General features: G+C 36.2%; 1 protein-coding gene across 3 annotated transcripts in view; it reads left to right on the forward strand.

Annotated features, from left to right (window-relative positions):
* Positions 1–26,334, forward strand: part of LOC150018859 (platelet-derived growth factor D-like) — a 261,545-nt gene that overhangs the window by 176,411 nt on the left and 58,800 nt on the right. For all 3 annotated transcript variants that reach the window (XM_090267873.1, XM_090267874.1, XM_090267875.1), the window contains exon 3: positions 369–549. In XM_090267873.1, the coding sequence (XP_090123999.1) occupies positions 369–549 (181 nt within the window). The remainder of the gene's footprint in view (positions 1–368; positions 550–26,334) is intronic.

Raw genomic sequence — 26,334 nt, forward strand, 5'->3', positions numbered from 1 at the left:
AGAGGTAAGGGGATTAAGAAGTACAAATTGGTAGCCACAGAATAGCTATGGAGATCTAAAAAACAGGACAGGAAATGTAATAGCCAAGGAACTTATACACATGATCTATGGACATGAACAAAGGGGTAGGGGTTGCCTGAGGAAGTGGGAGGTGCTGGGTGAGGGAGGTAAAGGGGAAAAATTGAGACAACTGTAAACATAATCAATAAAATATAATTAAAAAAATAAACTAAAATGTAGCTTATCATTTTTATTTCATCTGGTAAGTTATAAAAATCACATACAGTAGCTTTAACTTCTTGATGAAAGTATGAATTTCAAAGTCTACTTTAATCCAAATTTATTTATTTTTGTTAAATTAATACTAGGTATGATTTTGTGGAAGTCGAAGATATATCTGAAACCAGTACCATTATTAGAGGACGATGGTGTGGACACAAGGAAGTTCCTCCAAGGATAACATCAAGAACAAACCAAATTAAAATAACATTTAAATCTGATGACTACTTTGTGGCTAAACCTGGATTCAAGATTTATTATTCTTTTGTGGTAAGTAACTTACCCACATTGTGATTAATAGAAGACCCTAGTTTCATAAAGTATAGTGATCATTTTCTATGATTACATATATTGGTGTGAGGGTGAATGAATTTTATTAATTCCCTTTAGTATACTTTGTTCCTGCCTATGGCAAAATGTTAAAGCCTTTTTTAGTAAGGAATACTATTTTGGATCTATTAAGTAAACTCTTAGACCCAGATATTTTGAAGGAAAACATGGTAAATAGAAAAAGTAAAATGGTTTATAATAAAGTGGGTACTGTATTATTGTTGATTCAACTGATAAATGTATAGGCAAATAGAACTAAGAGTTGAACTTCTTTGACCTGAAAAGTTGTCTATGTATTTCCAATCATAGAAAAGGGTCCTGATGATTTTTGTTTAAATTATTACCCAAGTTTAGAAGGGTCTATGTTATAATCATAAGGCCTCAGAGCTAGCACGCATCTTAAAGATCATAATGGTTCTGACTGTTAGGAAATATTTAGCCTCTTATTGAGCCAAAATAGACATTGTAGTTAATTCTCCTTTGGGGGAACACACAATCACAGTCAGTTCTTTAGTTAATCAGTCATTCATAAAGCAATATAGAGTTTCTGTTTGTGTCAGACCCTCTCATAGTTGTAATAGATAGAAAGGAAAGTAGGACAGACAGGGTTCTTGACCTCCTCCTGTAACTAATAGTTTCGATAGCGATAACAATTAGAAAGGAGTAGCAGCTGAGAATGATGACAGAAGTACTGGGTGCTATAGGTCAGGCCCAGGGAGACATCAGAATAACTTTGCCTATATATTATCTTAAATATTCCTGACTCTTTTAACTATTCATAGGGTATTTTTTGTTTTCTCAACATACTTTGCACTCTTGTTCAGTTTGTTTCGATCCCGTTTAAAGATTTGGATGCCAAAATAGGAAACAGTACTATAAATGGAATAAATTTGTGTTTTTTTTTCTCGTATGAGTTAAATTTAGAATAAAAATAAGTGTTGCTTTTTGTAAACTAATGGCTTTTTTTGTTTTGTGTTATTGGGAGTCATTAAATGCTAAATGAATTCTACATCAGAACATTGTAAATGAAGAAAATAGCATGTAGTGAGACTGGTTCCAGTTTTAATTTGAAAATAATTCATCAAGCATGATTTACATTATTGCAAATTTATACAATACTGCTCAACATTAAAATTGAAGTGTGAGCCTTTGGTCTCTACATTTCTTTGCCTTTTAATGTGCTCAGTGATGCATCCGTTTTCAATTGTTCAAGGACAAAACAGGCTTGGTGTGTTGGAATGGTGATGGATAGGCTTAATGAAGGATGTTTTTTACCCCTTTTTTCAAGTGCTCTTAGTATGAGTGTATTTACTTTTTTGTGAAGCTCTAGTTGTGACTAAGTGGAATGGTCCATAAGTCAGAAACACCCCAATTCTATTATAATGTCTTTAAGGCAAAATAATTTCTTTTTATAGAAAGGGCAGCGCATGTATAAATTTGGGGAAGGATGAATGCTCCTGCGCGAGGTATCTTGCATTATGGCAGAGACTTATCACTCGTTTTCTGGCTAATGTTAAGTGGAGTGTTGTGCAGTCTCTGTGGTTTGAATGTAAACTACTTGGCATCATTCCACTCACTCACTCACTCACCTTCACCAGTACATTCAATAGTGATTTTTAGAGATGATGATAGTTGCAACTTTTATTTTTAATTTCTCTACTGGCTACTTGGTCTATATTCATTGAGCATGGCTCCAGGCTCTCTTTCCACTCCTAATATGTTTCTGACACTACATATGATCAATTAGACTCAAAGTGCTTCAGTTGCTGAATTCCAAGAGATAGAATGAGCTTAACCTTCAGGTGTGTATAGACTCCAGATCTATGTGATTTTTTTGAGAAACCTCTTCCTTTTGAGTCTTGCTCCACAAGGATAGAAGGTCAATTGTGACTTGATTGGTGTATTGGGAAGATCATGAACAGCATGAGTATGAACTTTAGCTCTGCTGCTTACTGGCTAAGAGCCCAGTTTTTTAATCTGTAAAATGATGATGATATTGCCTGGAATGAAGTAGATGTGAGAATTAAATTAGATAACTTATAAGACACTCTGTCTGGACAAGTTATTAATTACTAAAATATCTTCAGTTCTTACTGTTGACATCATTGCTATTATTATTAACATGTCAGGCAGCAAGTGAACTTGCCAGCCCTATACAAAAAGTCCAGTTGTCAGTGTGTACTGCTGCATATTTACAGACACCTCTGATGGTGATTCACTTCCTTCACCAAGATAGAAACATTTGATTTTACATTGTAACAAACACAAAATATTGTGTGTGTTTAATAAAAGGTACATTTTCAAAATTCAAAAATCAAGACATTTCAAAGTTATTCAAAAGCTTTCTTGCTTTATTAGCAAGCTAGTTTATTTTATAGGTTGAAATCTGCTAATAACCATTATAAAATATTTCTAAAATAAAATTAAAAAAACAATTTTAATAGGCCAGTTACTTTTACTATATATTTCTGCAGTTTGAATTAACTTTAAGTTGTGCAGTTAGACTTGCATTGAGATTAAAACTCTACATGAATCATGGTTTAGAATTATTAATAATTATGTAAAATAAAGAAAATTGGAACAAAAAAGAGAAGAAAAAGAGGACTAGAATTGAAGAGTTGAATAAGATCAAATCTCAATTTTAATAACTTTGACAGATTCTAATTGTGTTTCTCTAAAATTTAGTAGTTAGTGAAACAAAATCATGGTAAGCAAGTCATCCTGGCCACTGACACTGAGTTTTGAAAGACAGCAAGAGAGTGAAGAAGGCTCCCATTCACTACCTCTGTAAAATGTATGAGAATTCCATCTTTAATTGTATACTCAGGTTAAAATAGGTGAATGCTTGGAGCATCCACTGGTGTTGCAGCCACTTCAGTCAGGACTGTAATGGAGCCCAGGCCAATGAAGGTGAGGGTGGGGATCCTTACAGCAGAATCTGTTTCCCTCAGTTTATGCCTTTCAAAAATATCCTACTTGAGGTTGAGAGCTGTAAGAAATGCAATTTGTAATTTAAATACCTCCTGCGAGGCAGATCAGCCATAATCTTGGAGATATAGTACAGAGTTCCTGTCCTCATTATCTTTCATGATAGTGGGAGGAAACAAACAATAAACATGTAAGTAAATAGGGAAGTAAGTAATTATATACAAACAAATTATTTGAACTTAAATAAAAGCTAGAAAGAAGATAAAAGAGTAGTGTGATGGAGAATGCCTGGGAAAGAGTGCTGTAAGGAAAAGAAAAGCAAATACTAAGACCTTAAAATAGAAAAGAGATATCTTGCCTTTGAAATTAATCATTCTTTTGATGTCTCAGGACTTAGGCTGCTGGAAGAAAGTAGACATGAGAAGGAAGTGGAACAGTATCTGACTACTCTCTCAGTCCAGAGTGAGAAAGCAGATTTATCCTCATCTCAGCCCATTTGGGGGTCTCTCTCAAGTCTTCCAGTTCTGAGACCGAGTACATTTTTTAGATAGCTAAAACCAGAGGGTCAGCTAAGGGACGATACTAAGAAAGTATCAGTAAGAGGCCAACTGAAGTGTGGGGCAGAAAGAAAACCAGGAGCATGGTCAGGGTCAGACAAGAGGACAGCAGAGCAGTCAGAGCAAGAGGCGAATGCATTCTCAGGTGTTCCTGAGCAAGTGTTGTTGCCCTGGGCTGCTGCATTAGAAGCCTGAGAGCTCCAAGTAATGTTGGTTGAAACACTCATTCTTAAGGACAGTTTCATTGTTGCAGCATGTTATAGGCAAGAGTAAATAAGTGTTCTTATTTAAAATTTTACAAATGTTCTAAAATTTCATCAATTACAGAGACCATTTTGAGGGACTAGGGGTCTCACTGGGCAGGTTTAGTGAGTCAGTTATTTTAATCACATTACATTTGAAAACCTATAAACATGATAAGAACTTGAATAGAGTTCATGAGATAGGTAAGCAGAAAATTTAATATAGTCCTGAAGCAAAAGATAAATTTTACAAAGTATATAGCTAGTCTAGAAGCAAATGATAGTGGGTAAGCAGAATAAAGAGGAAATGGGTTCTTGCAAGAGGTGCTGGTAGGGAGCAGTAGGAGAAGAGGTGGATAAAAAAAAGAATTAAGGAAGAAATAGAAGACCAGAAAGTGAAGTGGAATGAAATCTCATGATAATATTATTTGGCCTTGTCTAATTCAGGGCATTGTTGCTAGTTATGCATTTGTTTCAATGCATCAGACAACAGACTTTTTATTGAGCACTTGTTGTGTTCCATGCACTACGCTAAATACTGGATATAGGCTAATGAACAAAACAGCCAAGGTTCCTGCCATCACAGAACTTATAATTTGTTAGGCACAGTCCTAATGATAGTGATGGTAATGATGATGATAATGATAATAAAATGTACAAGGGGGGACCCAAAAATATGAATTATTTTCTAGAGGGTGGGCCCCTTGTAGTACAGGCTGTCCCCGCTGGGTGAGCATTCTAGGAAGCCATCTGTATCAGTGTACCAGCTGGCATTGTTGTGAGAGGTTGAGTTCAGCTTCAGTTAAATTTTTCTGAAGATTCTTTCAACATGTTTGCCCATTTCATGATGGGTGATTTATAGGCACACCTGCCCACACCAGGCTGAGTGTTCAGCAGCTTTTGACCAAAAACTGCATGGCCCCAATGCCCCACCCTCCCTACTCACCTGATCTCACCCCAAGTGACTCTTATTTTGTTTCCCCAGATTAAAAAAATCCTCAGAGGGAAATGTTTTTGTTTTCCTAGATGAGAAAAAGTCCTCAAAGAGAAACATTTTGCTGATGTGGAACAGGTGAAACAAAAAATGGCAGTAGCACTAAAAGGCATCAAAATTGATGATTTCAAAAACTTTTGAGCAGTAGGAAAAAAGTCTCAATGGGTGTATTGCATCAAGTAGCGAGTACTTGGAAGGTGACCAAAGTTTAAACATGTAAGAATCAATACACAATATTTCATAAATAAATTTTGGGGGGGGGGGATTTGGGGAAGCTCATACAGCATCTAATCCTCTGGGTTTTATGAAAATTAAATGTTTGAGGCAGTGTATGTGAATGCAGTGCCTGCAGCTACTGAATTATGCATTGTATATAGACCAGTTTAAAAATATATAGAATTTAGAGTTTCAATGTCTAAGAGATCTAATGTCTAGACCAACTCTCATATTTTATAAGTGAGGAAATAAACACAGGTTAGGTGACTTTACAAATAAAACAGTGAACCCAGAGAGCTTGTGAGTTTTCCTGTGGTCACAGAGCTCACATATACAGTACATGTTATTCATGAGATACAAAAGCTGTGGGTCAGCTCCAAAGAAAAATAGCATATCTAAGATTTTGTATAAAATGTCAGGGAGCCCCCTGAATCTCATTTATGATGTCCTATGTGTCCCCTTAGATACAGTTAAGAACCCCACACATATTGCCTCTGTACGTTATCTGACTTTTGGAAGGTTTTCTGTCATGTTGACTAGTCCTTTCCAACACAAGCATGTTTAAAATATTACTTTACTACTGTAATTAATTTTCTTCATAAACCCCATGTACTAATCACATGAGTAAATAACTTTCCACATGCTAAGTAAGTACATTTCCAGCTTTGAGAGGGACACTGTTTAATGACATGTGGACAGTCCATTATCCTGTTTATTTAGTATTTAATTATATGGACATGCTACAAGTAAACTTTCATCCCTGAAAACCAGAAAGAGGTAATAATTTTAAATGACTGTGCCTGTTTATTTACAAAATCCTTTCTATGACTGTGTGCTTTGATGTACTAATATTTTGGTAGACCAAGAAAATGCAAAAAAATGAAGAAGTTAAAACAGCTATCTGACTTTATTATAAAATGGTTTGCATAAAGATATGCCTAAAATAGCAGTATTTCTTTCTTAAAAAGTTATGAAGTGAACCTCACTAAAAAAATATCTCTACCTTATGTTCACTTATAAATCCAACAGGTATTTCTGAGAACTTACTATGGATAATGAGAAGAAAATGATAGTCCTGTGAGGGAGAAACAATTTAAAAACTCTGTGAATTGCAGTGATGGATTGTGAATGGAATATTCTGGGCACACAAGGAAGAGACACTTTACCTTGCAAAGATGGGGATTGCTGGTATAAGGAAAGGAAAAAAAAAATTTTTTTTTTCCTTTACCCCGTTTAGTTCTCTCTGTCTGGGACCCTGTGAATTAGACTGACAAAGGGCAGGTTAACAAGAGAAACCAAACGGAAATTTCTTAACATATATTGTCAAACACATGGGAGCACTCAGTGATGAGTAACTCGAAGCAGTGGTTAGAACTTGGGCTTATATACTATCTTAACAAAACAATAATTTTTAGAGATGTGACAAGACAAAGAAAAAAGACTTTTGAGTTTCTAGGACAGCATATTGTCGGCATAGTAAATAAATATATGGGAACCAACAGAAACCATGGGTAGGTGAAGTTTGTTATGTGAATTCCTCTGGTGCATCTCTAGGCTGAGAAGAGTCCAGAGTTGTCTGGTGATTAGCTTCTGTCTTTCCTGGTAGGGAGGGGAGGGGCACCTTAACAAATGTACATACTTCTAGGCAGTTGTAAGGAGGGCAGAGAGCTTTTCCTGTATCTGCTTCTTAACTGCCTTCACCTAAAAGAACCCTATGTGGCGTATTTGGGGGTGGATATTTCACCACACGTCACTGAACTGAGTCGGGAGGAAAGAGCACCCTGGGGAGAGTGTTGCCTAAATAAAGGCACAAAGTCAAAAAAATCAAGGCAATTCAGAATATCCTGATGAATTAATTTAAAGTATTGCAGATTAAGGGTACTAATGACCACTTGTTATCCTTTATTTTTGCTAGTAGAAAAGATATATAAAAAGCCAAAAGATCATCAGAATAGCAGCTTTATTAATGGTGGTTCAAGAAATGCCAAAGCTCAGGACTCTAGTAAAATTAGAGTAGATAACTTGGCTGGGGCCCAAAGCCAGGTGGCCGTATACTACTTCAGTGATGCAATTTCAGACCCAAGGATTATTTCACGGGGTCTAAGGTCTATAAAACAGAGGATACACTTACACACCCTTCTCACTGCATGGAAGATCACAGGCCTGGTCACAAAAAAATTACAGACAGTCAGGAAAACTACTGATGGCAGCCAACTCCAAACCTATGCTTAACAGATGACCAAGGAAATGGAGGAGAGTTGACACTCCTCCCAGTGGTTGGAGTCAGAAGCAGGCAGCCCAGGAGAGAAATGCAGTAATGGGCTGTGTATAGAAGAAGGGAAGGAGGATGGAAGAGACGAGAAAGGGAAGAAATTCATGATGAAAAAGACCAAAAATGTTTGTTGATGTCTTCATATCTTTGGGCTGAGGCAGGAGTATGAGGGAACAGTTTTCTCCTACAGACAAGCAAAAAAGTTTGTGTGCTCATAGCATCAAAGCTCATATTGATTTTATGCCTCTTTTTCAATTGGTCATCTTTCGTAAAGGTCCTTGGGAACTTAATCCTACTCACCTGTAGTTCTAAGGAGAGCTAGTTGGCCTGCTCCACTCCATCTCTCTGAGAATCAGCTGTTACGAGTGGGAAGTTGAAGATGCCTGGAACTTTGGGGAAACACCAGTCTTTTATCTCTGGTGAAAGAAGGAATTAGTAATCAATCATAAAGACAAGACTCATCTAGCCTTGAAAATACCTTAATGTTCCCTTTATCAGTAGGAATGTGACAGATTAAGGCCGATCTCTGTTCAACATTGCTTTTTTCACCTGTAAGAAAATTGAGCTACAAAGTGACTCTTCCATTTTTTGCAACTAAAAATCAAAACCAGACAGTCAAATATATATATATGAGAGATTGAAAAGGCCACCTCTGACAAAAGAGATACATGAATAAATAATAAATTAATTATTGCTTTATGGCTAGGCCCTGCTGATCGCTTTGATCGGTCTCCCTACCTTCTGTCTCCCCTACTTTCAATCTGTCCTGCACATGGTTGCCAGCTAAAGCAGAGCTGTGATAAATCATTTTCCAGCTGAAAATTTATGAATGGCTTCCGATTTCCTATGGAGTAATGTTTAAACACCTCGCTCTGATACTGAGAGTCTTCCATGTTCTAATCCCAAACTAACATTCTAGCTTCAATTCTGCCTTTTCCCTATACATATTCTTCAGTCCAGACAAAAAACATTATTGCTTCATAGCCCGACTACCTCATGGTTTTCCACCTCCAATCCCTGACGATTAATTTACATAGAGAGAATCAAGAATTCAAGCCCTTCTCTGTCAAAGATACATTCATGTCAAAGAGCCTACTTGTTTTTAGTTCCTCAACCAGATATGTTTTCTTCCGTTCATCAGACACTCAGGTTTTTGTTCTTTATCAACATTATGGCTTTTCAAATAAAAAATAATTTATACATATTCCAGATATTTTTGAAAATATATGTAGAAATTAATAAAGGGAAAAACACTCATAATTTCTGTCACTCAAAATACAACCACTATGAATGCTTTGAAATCTTTCTTTTCCGTTGTTTTTATCCATAAAAGCCTAGGTACACATCTCACTGTCTCCATTAGAGGGAATGCTCCTTGAGGGAAGGAAGTGGCTTTACTTCTGCAGGGTCTATCAGAGGGCATTGTACCAGTTAGGTGTCAAATGTTTGGGCTGTATCTACAGATATTCATTGAGTACCTATCATGCATCTGATTGTTTGGAGTAAAAGCAATACAAGCAATAATCAGTTATGTATAGCTCTGGGAGGATAACTCAGTTGGTTAGAGCTTTGTCCCAATATGTCAAGGTTGCTGGTTTGATCTTGTGTAAGATCACACACAAGAATCAACCAATGAATCTGTGGATAAGTGGAAAAGTAAATCAATGTTTCTTTCTCTAAGATCAATAAAAAACAACAACTGCTGCCTTTTTAAAAAATATTCAATGTGAAAAGAAAAAATATGCTGACAGACCATTGACTATATCTTTTCATACTTAGAACTTGAAGGACTTGTTCCCCCTTACTTTAATATCGCAACCATACCAACATACCAAGGGGTATTAGCTGCTTTGATTCAATATCGACTGGGCAATGGGGGAGGGGCATGGGATTAGCTTAGAGATGAGAATGGAGATGTGAGAGACATTGTAGGGTAAAATATCAGTGGATTATGAAATAGAACTAGGCATTCTAATTCTAAAATCTGCCTGTACCATGTTTAACCTCAAGGAGCATATAATTGCATCAGTAACAGCCTGAACTTAGTTCTTATGTCAGAATGTAATTGTGACATCATAGAAGACGTGGTGTGGGTCCTCTGTTGACACAGCTCATTAGCTGCCCTTCCTCCTGAAGAGCTCTGGCAGCCTTGAGAGGCTCAGGGATTCTTAATAATTATAAAAATATCTTTGGGATTCTGATAGCCTGTCATCAATTGCTGAGGTCTCAAGAGCTTTTTAGGTTTTTAACATTCTCCAAAGCCGTTTGTTAGATTTTTTGAGGTTTTATCTACTGAATAAAGCATATATGATTCAGAAACACTTACATTCAAATCTATGCATTATCTATGAGACTTAGAATACATCATTTAATTATGGAAGCTACTGTTTCTTCATATGTAAAATAGGAAGGACCCACCAGTGTCATAAGGCTGCTTGACACAATACAATATACAGATGATGTATTATAGAACTGTACACCTAAAAACTATATAATTTTATTAATTCATATCACCCCAATAAATTCCATAAAAATGTTTTAAAATAAATAAATATATGGGTTTAATAGACATTGTGTACAACAGATGGAACTATTATTACTGTTCTCATTAAAATGTCTTTGGAGGGTTAGTTTCAAATTAGGCATGTCTGAAGTCCTTTAAGAGGTCTTGTGTCTTAGTCCATCTGGACTGCTATAACAGAACACCATAGCCTATGTGCCTAAAAAACAACAGAAATGTATTTCTCAGTTTTAAATTCTGGAAAATCTAACTTCAAGGCATTGGCAGGTTTGGTGTCTGATGAGAGTCAGCTTCCTGGTTCATAAATGGCCATATTTTTGCTATAACTTCACATTGAAAATAGGAGAGGGAGGTCTCTGGAACTTTCTTCATAAGGGCACTAATCCCATTCATAAGAGCTTCACCCTCATGAGCTAATCATTTCCCAAAGGCCCTACCTCCTAAATTATCGCATTTGGGGATTAGGTTGCAGCATATTAATTTTGGGAGGACATAAACACTCAATGTACAGGTTCTTAGAGTCAGATGAACACTGGGGAGACCCGTGGGCTAAGAATAAGGTCAGGTTTAGGAGCACTTAAGTAGTTTGTCTACAGTTCCCAGCTGGAAATCCACAACCTGAGACAGTTTTCTGAGGACAGGAAGCCAAACATTCTCGTTCTGTTCAGCTGTGCTACATTATATGTACCTTCCTTCTCTCTTTTTTAACTGTTCAAAAAAATATTTTAAAATATGCCTTCAGTATGAAGATTTTAATTTTAGTAATATGTTTGGATTTGAAAACTTTCTTGATGTCCTTGCTATAGAAAGCCATTCATTCCTCACCTAATTCTATAAAATACTGTGCAAGCAGCCCTTAAAATATTCCTTTGTCTCAAAACAAGCCAGGTCTCTGGAACAGTATAGTTGTTCAAGGCCACAAGTACTCAGTTATATACTGGCACTTTTCTTCCCTGAAATGCTAAAACCAGCTATTTTTACAAGGAGAAAAAGACATTGAAACACCACAGTATTTTAATCTCTACAATAAATATCTCTATAACAGACAAAACAAGAAATATGAGTGAGTAATAGAAACATTTTATTTAGCCATGGAAGATAACCTAGATAGGGGATGGTTTTTTTTTTTTATTGTTAAAAGTATATAAATATGATTACAATATCTTAAGTAAGAAGTCATTTCTGAGGGAAAATTACATTTATAAAGGCAGAGCTCTACATTATAATTTAAAACCATTACCTAACTTTAATTTAATGTTATAATTAGATAGAATAAACAACTATAAATGATTCTATCTTGTTCTGTGCTTTTGTAAGAGTTTCTCTTGTGTAACAAAAATATATGACATGTATCAATATTAAAATAAAACGTTTATTTCTAAGGTCAGTTGTACGCAGAATGGCAAAGCAGACCCAAATATTTGTGCCCTGTCTTGGAATCATCTACAACCCAGACATACTCAACGTAACCCTACTTCTGCTCAAATGTTCTTTCCTCACACATCAAAAACAACTAGTATATCTTTCATGTAAACTAGGCTGTAAATTAACTCTCTGATTAACTTGGGCACTGAATCATTCTACATAGATTTTTGTGGATCTCCACCTCTATGCCTAGTTGCAAGTTAGGTCCTGGGGATGCAAATAAGAGAGGAAACCTGCCCTTAAGGCAGTAAAGTCAGGCAGACATGGAGTGATAAGCAGCAACTGAAATACAAGCTGAGAGGTTGTAGGAGGGGAAAAGAGAGAAAGTAATTGTGTCTGAGGAAAGGAGAGGTTGGCCAGGAAATGATTCACAGAGGAAGCAGTATCTGACTCAAAGAGGAGAATCATTCAATCCAAGCAGAGGGAACAAAATGAGTTCCTGACTGATAACAGTTTAAAGCTTTCCGCATCCCAAATTATTTGCATTTAAAAGTAATAAATCCTACAGCTAAAAGGGGAAAAAAAAATCAGCCACAGGCATTTCAGACTTAAACCATAGAATATAATTTAGATAGCATGAAGCATCATAGTTCTAAGAAAATGATTCTTAATCAAGGTTTTGCATTAAAATCATCTAAGGATATATATATTTGTAATGAAAGTACTCAGAATTTATCCTAGACTTACTGAATCTCAGGGAAAGGGCTTGAAAAACTCTTAAAAGCTTGTCAGCAGATTTCTGATGTGCTGGCCTATTGAGAACTGTTTAGTTTGAAAATAAATTCTTAATTTATAAAGCAGAGCCACAGACTTTATACTATTTTCTAAACATAGGCATCCCCTACTACTCATTTCACTGCTTCAATAGCACCAAGTTCACCACAGCTACTTATGTTGTGTGTTGACATTTCTCGTTAAGGTGTAATTTCAAAGACAATGACTAGCCTTGTCTGATGCCAGATCCCATCACTCAGCACAGGGTGTGTGATAGTTACTCAGTTAAAGTTTCCGAATGAAAGTGTTTGCTCAGTAAGCTTCTGGAACGCCAACTTTGAACATTTCTAAAACATCTGCTATGTACCAAGCACATAGTAGGATTAAATGAGTTAAGATATGAGAAAACACTTTGTAAAATGTAAGTACCCTACGCAGTTTTGATATATTGTAACAAACTACTGAGTGTACTTCTTAATTCCATTAAAAAGCTCTGTGGGATAAAGTCCTTCAATCACTTAATTCACATTTTTACATCTAGATAAATATATTTATTTCCTATAAAAGAAACCTATTAATTAATAAGTTCTCTTAATTTCACACTCCCTTCAACTCAAACAGCATTCTAGTTTACATCTTCCATTAGTAAATTTTTTGATTGGGGGCATTAAGTGGGGATGTATGCATACAGAGTGGCCACTTTGAAAGACAGTATTCCTGTTTTGATATGTTCATGAAAAAAGAAAAACAAAGCAGCTCCTTGACCTTACAAACACCGTCTCCATACAGTGCCCATTTTCTTCTCTCAGTAGTCCAGATTTCGTTTTGAAGACACATTGCTTCAACTTTCTATTAAGATATAATTCCTTCTATTTTACTATTTAAAAAGAAGACACTTTGCTTAGAGAAAATACACTTAACAGTGCCTGTTTGCTCAGCCGTTAGCTGTGAGAGTGATACTTTTTATGATGATGGTACCAGATGAAACCTGTTCCACCCTCTCATCTGCTGTGAAGTGATGTTTGTTTTCGGCACACTTACTATACTGTATCAGCCTTCTTTCTCCTGTTCTAATAATTCTGTAACCTCTGCTTCAATTTCTATAAACTCTGTTTTTCAGTACATTTCACTCTGAATGTATTACTGCCTTATCTTGTTATTTGGACTAGTGATGTCAGCAACCATATTTTTAAAGAATAGAACCATCTGTATGCACAATATATCCCATTATCTTCAAACACATAAGAGGTAGTCATTCCTTCTACTCTTAATAGGTAAAGAAAGATCACCATTAAGGTTTATTTCTAGGCATACTTGGTAATTTGAGTCAAAATAAAACAAAGTAATACATATATTGTGTGATTCATCTTTGTATGCTCATACTATAATTACCAAGAGATTTGAAGTGGCTGATTCAACAAGTAATTATGGAAAAACTGCTGTATGCATGGTACTGTGGGGGATTCAAAAGACCTAGCCCAGCTTTTGAAGAAAAATTAAAGTAATACTTAACAGTCCAGTAAGTCCTCACTTAATGTAATAGCTAGAGTCTGTGACTTTAAATGAAACAAAGTATAACAAAACCAATTTTACCATAGGCTAATTGATATAAACAAGAATTCTATTCCTACAGCATCTCATCAACATTGTAATAAAACAATGTTGAACAAAATGTTATTCAAGGATCTGCTGTATTATCAGTTAGCATGAGAAAAGGATTATGAAAAGAGTGCAGAAGGTGCTATATGGTCACTCCTAGGGGTAGACAGAATGTGCTTCATTGCTGGAGATGGCACTACTCCAGGAAGCAGGAGCACTGCTTCACAGAATTCTTGATGCCCACCGTTTTTAGTCCGCATTCCATCCTGTTGCACTTCAGGCAGTAGAAGCAAACATTGAGAATGAGAGTATAGGCATTGTCTTTTCTCTTTTCATTTGGATAGTTGCTGTGAATTTTCATTATTACTGAGCAGCCCCTTTTTTACCTCCCTAACTCCTTAATACCTTTCTCTGAGCCCCTTTTGTCTCTGTTTTTCCATTGGTCTGGATAGGGCTACCATAACCTCTTCCTTGGGCAACACCCAAGAATCTCTTCTCTCCCTTGTTTCACTGTGGGTAGGATGGTTATTGAACCCCACTTCCACACAGCAGTCTAACAGATCTTTCTAAGGCTCAAATCCAGAGGCAGATTAAAGTCAGTTGAGGCCGCTTAAAAAAGAGAGAGATAGGGAAAATAAAAATACATATTAACCATATTTTTAAATAAATAAAAAATATTATGTACTATTAATGTTTTATTTCCAATAAAATTTAAATATATGTATAATATAATTAATAGCATAATAATAATCACAAAGTTTCTATGTTGCTTCATTTTTCTAGCTACCAATGAAAAGAAAAATATAAAATTTAGTAGTCTGAATGATTAGAATACTAGAGAAGAGATTTTTCATTATAGTGCAATAAATTAATTATTAATTAAAATTAAAAAATTATTCATAAACTATGAAAATCCAGGCACTGATGTAACAACAAGAATTAGTTTTATCTTAACATAATTTCAACAATAGGAATCAATTTTATTTTAATACAATTTCAACTTACCTGAATATTTATTTATAAGCACAGAAAACTATTTTTAAAACCGTAAATGAAACAAGTACATATCCACAAACTAATTTACATCCCTGAGTATTTGCGTATATCATTAAGTCTTCACTGCAGGAGAACTTTTATAAGTACAAAATAGCAAATACAATTCTATTGATCTGATGAATGGTAGCACAGCTGCATGAGGCCTATGCAGCGTAGTAATATAGTATGTGTATAGTATGCAGCGTAGTAATGAAATAATAAAAATAAGCGAATATAAACATACTATCAGTGTAAGAATGGAGTCACTCAGAAAACCATCAAGACACACACAGCAAGCAGAAAAAGAAGTTTATTGAGGGAATTAGCAAGCAGGCTGAGAGCCGTGCCACAAGTGACTCTGACTCTGGACTCCTAGGGAAGGAGGGGGTTGTTTTATAGGGGGAAGAAAAAAGAAACTATTGAATTTTTAGTCGTCGCCTGCTTATCTCACAGCTGCAAGCATGACCGGCTGATCATGGCCAAACGGGGCTTGGCTTGATGCACCCCGCTATCATGGGAAACTCCCAGCCCAAAATATCACTTTCTCCCCGCAGCTGCAAGCAGGTGGGGAGAGGGAGTGGGCATGGAAACCGCGGCTGTCAATCAGGTTTTACCACTGATTGTAAACTTGTACATAATTAAAATTGCACATATGAAACCAAACTTGGTGTCATCAGAAAAAAGTGTAAAGCTGGGGTTTTGCTTGGTCCTTCAGAAGTCAGGGCCCAGGGTGCATGCCCTGTGCGCCCGCCGTTAAATCCACCTCTGCAAATCCAAACAAATAGGCTATTTCTTTCCCCAAAACCTTTCAGTGGCTCCCCATTATCTGTGATAAAATCCAAACTAGCATGGCAACAAAGCTTTGAACAGTTTGTCTCTGCTTGCTCTTTATCCTCTACCCAGACCCATCTCTCACCCAGTCTCTGGCTACACTGAGCATAATGCATTCCCATGAATAGGTGTGGCTTCTTCGCAGGCACTGCAAGTTAGTTTCTGTTTTCTTTACTTAGAGGAGGCTCTGTAAAGGCTCTGGAATTCAAATCCACACTCTGCTACTCACTCAGTATAGGATCTTCAGTGCGGTCTTTCGGCTCTCCAAGTCTGAATTTTCTCATAAAGTACAAGTAGTGAGTGACTGATTTCTTACCTAGACCAGAAGTAATGTGTCCTGCTACAGAGGCTGGCACATTATGGGTGTGCAGGATTGTCACCTACTTCTGACCTTTCAAACTCCTTCCTCAGTATCACCTCTTAAATTGGGGCCTCTTCTAGTTCCCCAGTTAGAAGTGACCACCTCCTCTTGCATACATCACATTAGCATTCTGCTACTATGCATCTACAAAATGTATGATACTTATGTGTTTGCATGGTAGTCTAAACCTAAAAATTTATGAATGCAATCTTACTGATATCTGTATGCCTAAAGACAGGCAAAGTTCCTTGCACATAGTTGACACTCAGTATATATATACAGTAGTCCCTCTCTATATGGCGGTTCACTTATCGCGGCCTCACAGTATCGTGGGATTTTAAAAAATATTATATTCAATTATTTATCATGGATTTTTCACTATAAGGTAAATAAGGGACTGGGAACAGTTTATAAGTGTGTAGGAAGGGTTTGTAAAGCCTTAAAATATATATAAATACTAAAATAAATGTAAGGTTCCTACTTTGCGGATTTTCACCTATCGCAGGGGGGCGGGGGCATCTAGAATGTAATACCCATGATAAGTGAGGGAATACTGTACATATATATACACACACATATATATATATATAATGTCAAATGAATGGTTATTGTCAGATTTCTATAAAATTTCTTTTGATATTGGCCAGTTCATTGAAGCTTGGCGGACAAAAACTGAAAGCAACCTTTAGAATTCTCCATACGACATCCTTAAGTTGCGATTGAGAACACTACAGTCCATAAAATAGAAGTGTACCTATGTTGATGCTGTAGCTGGTGGCCATCTAAGTAAGTGTTTTTTTTCACTCTTAAGTGTATGTGTATTAACATGTAATAAATATTTGCACCATCTCACTGCATATCCCATCATTGGCTTGTAAAATTAGATTTGAACCCATCACCAGCACATTCTCAATGAGGGTATATGGGCCCTCCTCTCAGGCAGGTACTACATTAGCCTATCTATATCTCTTGCCAAACTGTTACAAAACTGAGCTTTAAAATCTCATTTTCTGATGCCATGTGGCTAAGATATTTACTGCTAATGTTTTGAGTAACTGATCCCAGCCCAGTTTTCCTGCAACTGTGTTCTCCATAGAAGTAAAAGAGGAAGAATAAAAATGTGAGTGAGTCAAAGGACTCCTCTTGCCCTTTACCACCTTGCTCTAGCAGTGGTGACTTTGCCTCTCCTTCTTACCATCCTGAGATATTGGACAATATCTGGAAACATTTTTGGTTTTCCTAACTGGGGGGTGGGGGGTTACTAATGGCATCTAGCGGGTAGAGACCAGCAATCCTGGTCAGTATTCTACAGTGTATAGGCCACCCTCCTCCCAGGCCCCAGGAAAGAATGATGCAGCCCAAGGTGTCAAGAGTGCTGAGTTTGAGGAAACTGCTCTAAGCCATTGGTACACATTTTATTGCCCAAAGTTCCCTTGTGATTTCCTACAATGTTTTAAAGAAGGAGGTTTGAGGAAAAATGGAGAATAGCAGAGGACCTATTAGGATTTAAATAGAAAGTGGGGAAGGGAAAGATTGTGTAATGTATGAGAAAGCTGAAGGAAATTTACACAAATCACAACTTCCCTTCACCATTTCTTCACTCCCATCTCCTTCTGTCAGGCTTCACTGTAAGTGTGCTTTCTTTGTGCTATATATTCATATGGTGAGAATTCTCAATGTAAGAAATCTGAAACTGATAAAATTAACAAAATATGTGGAGGTTTGGTGAACATTACAACTAAAGTTTTCTTTTGCTGTTATAATAATTGTGAAGTAAGAAACAGTTGTGTAGTGGAAGAATTCCTCAATAGGCTTAAATGGATCTTATATATGAGATTGAATATTTATATATACACAAAGATAATGTTTTAGGTTTTTGTTTTCTTGGCAATTATTTAAAATTTACAATAAGTTCTTAAACCTACCCAAGTATTTTATTTTATGAAATGTAAGTATATATATACACTGCATAACCAAAATTGGCATAAACTTTTAAGCAGCTATTTTCAATGTACCAAAATTATCAAATATTTCTTTTCTTTATATCCATTACCTATAATCTATTCCTCATAAATTTTCATATAAGAGAATTTGGTATTAATAAATGCCCATAAAAAAAAGAACTGAGGTTCAACAAAATATAGAAAAAGTTACATATTTATAAATGCTTAAAAGAAAAGATTTCTAATATGAGATTTATAATAATAAAATACACCGTTTTTTTCTACTCATTAGCTTTCAAAGGCAATGAGTTTAGGAATAGATGTATACATTTCAAGATGCATTGTAGAATGGATTAACATTCTAAGTGTTTTTATTGCTTTGTTCCACAGAGCAGTTTTCTTACAGAGAGCTCAAGATATTAACTACAAATGGGATTTTCATAAAATATAGTCCAGGCAAACCAAAGGATTTAAAAACTAGAGGCCTTTTAGAAAAATAAAATAAAAAGGAGACTGAAATAATAAACATAAAACTAAAGCTACAATATGAATATATTCACAGTAGGAGACAGTCGCTCAGTGACAAACACACATTCCTAAAGCAGAAACGGAAAGCTACTGTGAGTCATTCATTACACTGTGCATCACAGCAGTGGGGCTGATTTCTTTTCAAAGGTATATCTTTGAATACTTTGTTCACTCTGGTGTGAAATGACTTACAGAATGGCTTTTTCACTACTTCCATTGTGAGGCCATTCCACAATTTAACAGATATCACTACTGGGAAAACTTAGTAGATACAGAGCCTGCATTTTCTATTATTCAATTTCATGCCCCTACTTCTAGTTATTGCCTCCAGGGAGAGTCATAAACAATTCTTTCCCTTCATGGTGATGGATTTTGAAATCTTGGAAATTTGTATCATGTCCCCCTAAGTCACTCTCTGAAAAATTTTACATGTAGTGTACATTAACTACTTAATTCCTTTGCCCATAAACAATATATTCAGTTTTTATAATCTTGTCTTATAAGTGATTTTCTTCATCCTGTTAATCAGACAGTTCTCTAAATTCCGACAAGCTTGTCAACATCTTATATTAATGTCCTGAGAGAATAATTGGTAATCTGATTCCTGTCTTTCTGTCTCACTACACAGATCAATGACTGATTCCTAGTTTCAGACTGCAGTGCTCTGTGCTCTGGCACCTTTGAGATATCTTAACGGTCCCTGCTATAGCTTGTTATCACTTGCTTTATTTCATAGCAGGACTTTCTACTTTAAAATTCAAGTGAAGTAGTTACATTTCTAGATTCAATGATGTCAAATAAGTTAGAACAATGTTTTTTAAGAACTATTTACTCTATAATTGTAGAATGTATTGTAATAGCCACTTTGCATTGATCATTGATATTTAGAAAAATAATTTCACTAATTTTTATGTTCTTCCAGCTCTGATATGGTTTGTAGCTAATGTATTATGGATATTTCCATATTAAGAATAATTAATATACGCTGCTAAATCTGCCCCCACAAAGGCCCTATAGATGGACATTAAATGCTAATTATTAAAGCTACCTTTGTCAGGTAAATAACCCCTTTGAAATATATAGTGTGTATAATTATCACAGCCATCATTTTCTGTTTCTTTCAGATTGATCAGGTATGATCACATATGTCAGAAAAAGTCTTTTTTCTTCATTTCTAAGACTTTAATTTTTTAATATAAATGTTCCTTGTTTTATAAGATGATGATTGCTTTGCACAACACCTAAATTTTAGAGTTTTTCAGCTCCAGAATTAACAGTATTATGAGAACCACTGTTGTTGTTTTGTCTGAATATTTTATTGCTACCAGAGTCTATTTATTTCATTTTAAAATAAACCAAATACAGGTCTTGAATACATTTTAAAAGACTTTGACCCTGTTATCAGAGTTGAATCTGTAAGAATCATTGCAATATTTTGAATGTCAATACCTAAAGCCACTGAAGGAGTAGTTTTGATATCTAAGGACAGAAATAGAGAGAAAGTACTCTTTTTACATGGTCTTAAAATAATTGACTTTGTCACCAGCTACCCCACCTTCATAGCAGTCACATTAAGGATGATACCTCAATAGTTTACGAAGAAAAAAAACCCTTTTAGAGATCAAACTAAATGCAATTGATGTCTTATTGCCAAGAAAGTGATTTTTAGAAACTTTAGTTATCACATATTTATAAATGTTTAAAAATAAAAATAATCATTAACCCATAGGGCAATCTTTAAGTCACATTTATGAATAAAGGTAGCTTAAAAATTAGATGGCCATCTGAAAATATTGTCTTTAAACTTACTAGTTAAATGCCCAACTGACAGATAATGGATCATCATTAAGAATCTGAGAAAGACAAACATCATTCCTTAGGAACTCAGTGGTTCTTCAAGTCTTTATTGAGAGTCTAATATATCCAGACACTACATTGTCTGCTGTGGAAGCATGAAAGTTAATGAAAAAGAATCCTTAAAAAAATCTCTATATGCTCTGGAAGCACAGAGATGAGAGCATCTGCATTGGAACAAAGGATGCTTTTCAAAGAAAGTGATTTCATTTGTGTTCTAAATGATGAGGTGGAGTTAGCTAAATGGGAAAGTACTGGGAGAACTTTCCAAGCAAAGGAAACAGCTTCTGAAATTTTAAGAGGGCTGATAAATCATGCAATAATTCTGAAAGCCTGAGGAAATATGAGTGACTGGCTGGAGATGATGTTGGAAAGGGAGGCAGGAGTCAGATCATGAAGGCTTTGATGTACTCATCGAAAGACTGCAGTCTACTCAGGAACTCTGAAGGATCTGAATCCTGGAAGTTTTGTGGATGCTATAGCACTTTTTATTTTACTTTTGAGGACCAATATAGCACACCAATGGAGGACAGATTGCAGTTGGGCACGAATCAAGAAAGACAGTGAAGCTGTATTACTAATCCAGAAGACATTCCATAAACTCCTGAATTAAAGTATAGGTTAGGAGACATGGTTTTGAAGCATTACAAACAATGATCCAAAGGATTTAGTGACTGATGAGGGATACTTCGACATGACTCCTAGATGTATGTACACACAATTAAGCTAAAGTGGTGGTTATATTTTTCTAAGAAAGGAAACAAAGATGAACAGGTTTGGTGGGAAAATGGAAGAGCACCATTTCAGACATGTTAAGTTTAAGGAGGTTTTGAAACATCCAATGGGAGGTGGCTAAAGGGAATTTGGCAAAATGAACTGGATTCTCAGTGAAGATCTCTTGGCCTGGATATGGAGTCAGGCGTCACTCATCCATCCATAAGTTATTTCTGAAGCCAAGAAATTTGATGAATTTACTTAGGTGCCAAGTATCAAGTATCAGAGTTCTGGGAAACACTGACATTTAAGAGGTCATTAAAAGAAGAGAATCCAGAGAAGAAACAGATAGAGGTAAAATGAGAACACTAGAGCATAATGGCACAAAAGCCAAAGGAAGAGAGACTTACAGAGACAGTCATCAACAATGTTAAATGTGAGAAAGAAGTCACATAAAGATAGAAAGGGGTGTATTGGCTTTGGTAATTCAGAGGCTATTAAAGATATTAATGAGTATTTTCATAAGGGTGGCAAAGCAAGAACTAGGCTGCATGGGGCAATGCATGAATAAGTTTGCAGAAATTAAAAAGTGTAAACTACTCTTTCAATAGTTTAAGTGTAAAGGACACAGATTTAAAGAAATGATAACCAGAGAGGAGGCTAGAATCAAGGAAGTAATTTTTTAGATGAATAAGAGAATCAAACTTTTTTTTTTTACAGGTAGCACAGGGCAAACAAGTAGGGAGAAAAGGTAAAGAAAGATATAGAAGGAATAAAGGCAACAGAATGTGCTGGTTTTCATTTTTCTCCAGCAGAAATACAGATGAAAGCATCCAGATGTTTAAGAATATTTGGATTGCTCCAGAGCTGGGCTTCTGTACTGTGCGTGCTACAAGACAGCTGGGTGGTAAGAGAGTATTGGTAAGAAAAGGCTTGAAATGATGAATTGTGAGATCTTTAAGATCAATAGAAAGCTAATAACTCAGAAAAACATGCAGGTGTTAAGTGTGGAGGCCTCAGAGAAGTTGAAGAGAGAGGGATAACAGTAAGGAATTCAAGGGCAGGCAAGGATACATAGGGTATGGTCCCAGAGTGCATTGTGCATTTAAGATTTCAGATTCAGGGGGAAGTGAGGTACATAAGAAGGGTCATTAGAGTTGAAAGAGTCAAAGGGCTGTAAAAGGATGATTGTTAAAGAGTACTCTAAATGATTCACTGTATTTTCTGCATGTGCACTGACATCATCCAGATAGTGGTAACAAGAGTTGGAGACAAATACAGAAACACAGATGCCATGGTCCTTAGTGTGTGTGTAAAAGTGACCAGGATTTCAGTAGAAGCAGCAATGAAGAAAGTGAAAGCAGGGAATATTAGCTTAGTGCCCAGAGTTTCAGAGGTCACTAATTATTCTGGGTTGGGAGAAAGCAGATTTACAGTTCATATGGAAAATAATATGATAATAAATAATAATATAAGAACAAACTCTGTGTTTCATGTATTCACCACTGTAAGCCTATTTTGTCCCACCCTCTACTTACTTATATGTGCCTACAATATCTTTAAAATAATATATAAGAAAATGATAATGTTGATTGCCACTGAGTGGCATCCCTTTTGTAACTTTCATATTTTGGACCATATGGATGCATCATGTTAAAAATATCAGTGTTTGGGAAGTGCCAGAATGGCGCCAGATAAGAGGTATCCCCACCCACATTTCCCAGCCCATCAGGTTTTCAGCCAGCATGGCAGTTCTCATTCGTGTGCCTGGAGGGAAGTGCTGTCTGCAGAGGAGAACAGGAGAGAGTGGTCTGTGAAGGCTTCAAGGAGGCTTGTCCATAGTGGTGCATAGGTCTAAAGGGCATTCCAAAACAGTAGCTCTCAGAAGTGATCTTGTGCTCATGATGTCTCATTAAAATTAATCCACTCAATTGTTTTTAGACTGAAAACACTCACCCAGTTTCAGAAATCCAATTCAAAGTTTCCTTACATTTTTGAAGAGCATATGGAGTCCAGTTTAAGACAGCTCCAAAAAGCAATATTCTTTACTGTGCACAATAAATCATCAGCTTTCTATCCCATCAGTAAACTAAGAAGTTGGCAGAAGATAGCAGTTTCTCTTGAGAGCAAAGATTCTTGTTAACTTATGGTCTTATCTTCTCTAAAAGTTTACGGGCTTTTTGTTGTTATTGATGCTCTTAGAAGGATAGTATGTCCCACTTAAACAGGAGAGTTGAAAATGTTTTTCTTTTATTTATCCTGATGAAAACTAATATATGCTTTAGCTGAATAATAAATGTTGACTAGCTCTACAAAGGATGAGCAAAAATAAAGGGAGCCATAGAAAGCAGTAAAGTGTGTATATCTGGCTTTCTTAGCACAAAGCTATGTGGCACTGGTTAAATGCAATGTTATTTTGCTTTGGGCAATCTTTCTCCTCCCTCTCCCACCTTGATTCTGTCCTCCAAAACTCAATATGAAGCTGAGAATAAAACAATTCTAATTAGATGGACTTTGCCTGATCCATATAGTTTTTGTCTTTTATATACGAAATGTTATTACACAGTTCTCTCTCCACATCATGAGGAAAAAAGAGAAAGGTCCCTTCCTTTCTCTTGTTCTCTGCAAATAACTAAGTGCTAAAGGCAGAGTATTCAGTACTGTCAACTTGCTGAATCGGGTTCAGTGAGAGAGAATCTGAGACCAGATGAGAGCACTGCCACTGTTTCCTGTCCAACCTGCTGTGGACAGCGTCGGGGAGGCTTTTCACTCTCCCAACCTGGACATCAAGAAGCTACTGAAGTTTCAATGTTTTCCATTTTGCTCAAGGTACACGTTCCTATTCCTGAGGAGACCTCCTCTAAACCTGTCAGTTAGAATGACAGGAGTTCACCAAGACCTCTCAAAGGCAATGAATTTCACATTAAGGTTGAGACCACTATGGTCAGCATTTGAACACGGTTGATGGTGTGAGCTGGATCATTAACTTCATCCAAACCCCAGCCCCTCTGTCAGCACTGCCATAGGCACCAGGTTCTCTTCTACAAGTAGACAAGAGCTTTGAATTTTAATTGTATCATTTCTACCCATAATTATCCCATTAACATAGCAGTGTACACAATAGTGTACAAAACTTTGGGGAATATTACAATTGTTGGATTTAAATTAAAATAGAGCTTCCATAGCTGTAAATAAAGACCACTGGCTGACCACTCTTGATAACAACAAACAACTGTTGCACTTTGTAAGACTGTGAAGTAGATAACCCCTAACACCCTCCCAAAGTTAATCTTTTATGTAAAAAAGAAGAAAATACAGTTATATAGTATGTGTTTACTATATCTTTTAAAAAAGACTACTTTAAAAGATGGTTGTTAAAGAGTACTCTAAATGATTTGGTTTCTCCTGGCTTCTCACATGTCAAGTGCAGAGAAAGCAAAGTGAATGTAGTGCAGTGTCTGTGTGTCAAGGCTTGTGCATCACTTCATATAGAATAAAGTTTTCCTTTACAGTTTTTTTCTTTTTTAATTTAATGTTAGTGGTTTTTTTCTTGAGGGAACTTACATTCTTGTTGTTGATCTAATACTGGAAGAGTTAGTGTTTTTCAAATATGTCTAGTATGGGATTACCCCCTCTCCATTCTACCACTGTTTGCACTATTTCTACCTTTAAAAAATATAAACACAAATATTACCTAAGATAATATCAGCTGCAGCTATCTTTTGGATGAGAGCACAGCCTCTGGCTATCTTCCATGTGGACCTCACCTGCTCCCTGTGCACCTTATACAGTATATCCACTGACTCTTTCACTATTGTCAATTGCCCCTGAAACCAACGTGTTTTTCTTTCTCTTTGACATTGATAGATTTGGGGCAGAATTGAGTTGAGACTGGGAGGGTAGGGCAGTGTCTATGGCTTACCACCAGTGGATTTGGGGAAGAAGAAAATGTGTGACTAGAAAATACCCTAGAGGTCTCAAGAACAATTTTAAAAAGGATTGTCTTTTCTTCAAACATGCTCTAGAGTAGAAAATATTTGTAATAGGAGTCAAAAGGCTTGTAATCCAGCCCTAGCTCTCTCATAAGTTAAATGTATCCCCATCGGAAAGTAATGGTGATAGACAAGGACTCTTGAAATAGTCATGGGTTTCTTAGTTACGTTGCAGTAACAAATGACCCTGAAATTCCAGTGGTTTTGCATAAACAAAGGTTGACTTCTCACTTATGTTACATATCAGCTGCTAATCACCTGTAGCTATGTTCCATGTATCTTCTGCATGTGGAGATCCAGCCTAAAGGATTAGCCCCCATCATGTAGCAGAGGGGGAAAAAGCAGTGGTAGAACAACACAACGTGTTTTTTTTTTTAATTTATTGAATTTATTGGGGTGACATTTGTTAACAAAAATTATATAGGTTTTAGGTGTACAGTTCTATAATACATCATCTGTGTAAGTTGTGTGTTCACCAACCCAAGTTACATCTCCTTCCATCATCATTTATCCCACCTTTACCCTCCTCTACTTCCTCCTACTCCCCTTTCCCTCTGATAATTACCGTGATATCTGTGTTTATGAGGGTTCTTTTTGCTTAATTCCTTCCACTTTTTCACCCAGCCCTCCAATCTCCCTCCCTTCTGACAGCTGTCAATCTGTTCTATGTATCTATGAGTCTGTTTCTATTTTATTTGTTAGTTTATCTTGTTCATTTGATTCCACACATAAGTGGAAATAATATGGTACTTATTTCACTTAGGATAATACTCTCCAGATCCATCATGCTGATGCCAAAGGTAAGATCTCCTTCCTTTCAACAGCCAAGTAATATTCCATTGTGTAAACCTATCACCGCTTTTATACCCATTCATCTACCGATAGGCACTTAGCCTGTTTCCAGAACGTGGCTATTGAAATAAATTTGCAATGAACATAAGGATACATATATTCCTTTGAATTGGCATTATGAATTTCTTCAGATGTATTTCCAGAAGT

This window comes from Furipterus horrens, unplaced genomic scaffold (genome assembly GCF_987537825.1).
Source record: "Furipterus horrens unplaced genomic scaffold, mFurHor1.1.pri manual_scaffold_2, whole genome shotgun sequence".
Taxonomy (NCBI): Eukaryota; Metazoa; Chordata; class Mammalia; order Chiroptera; family Furipteridae; genus Furipterus; species Furipterus horrens.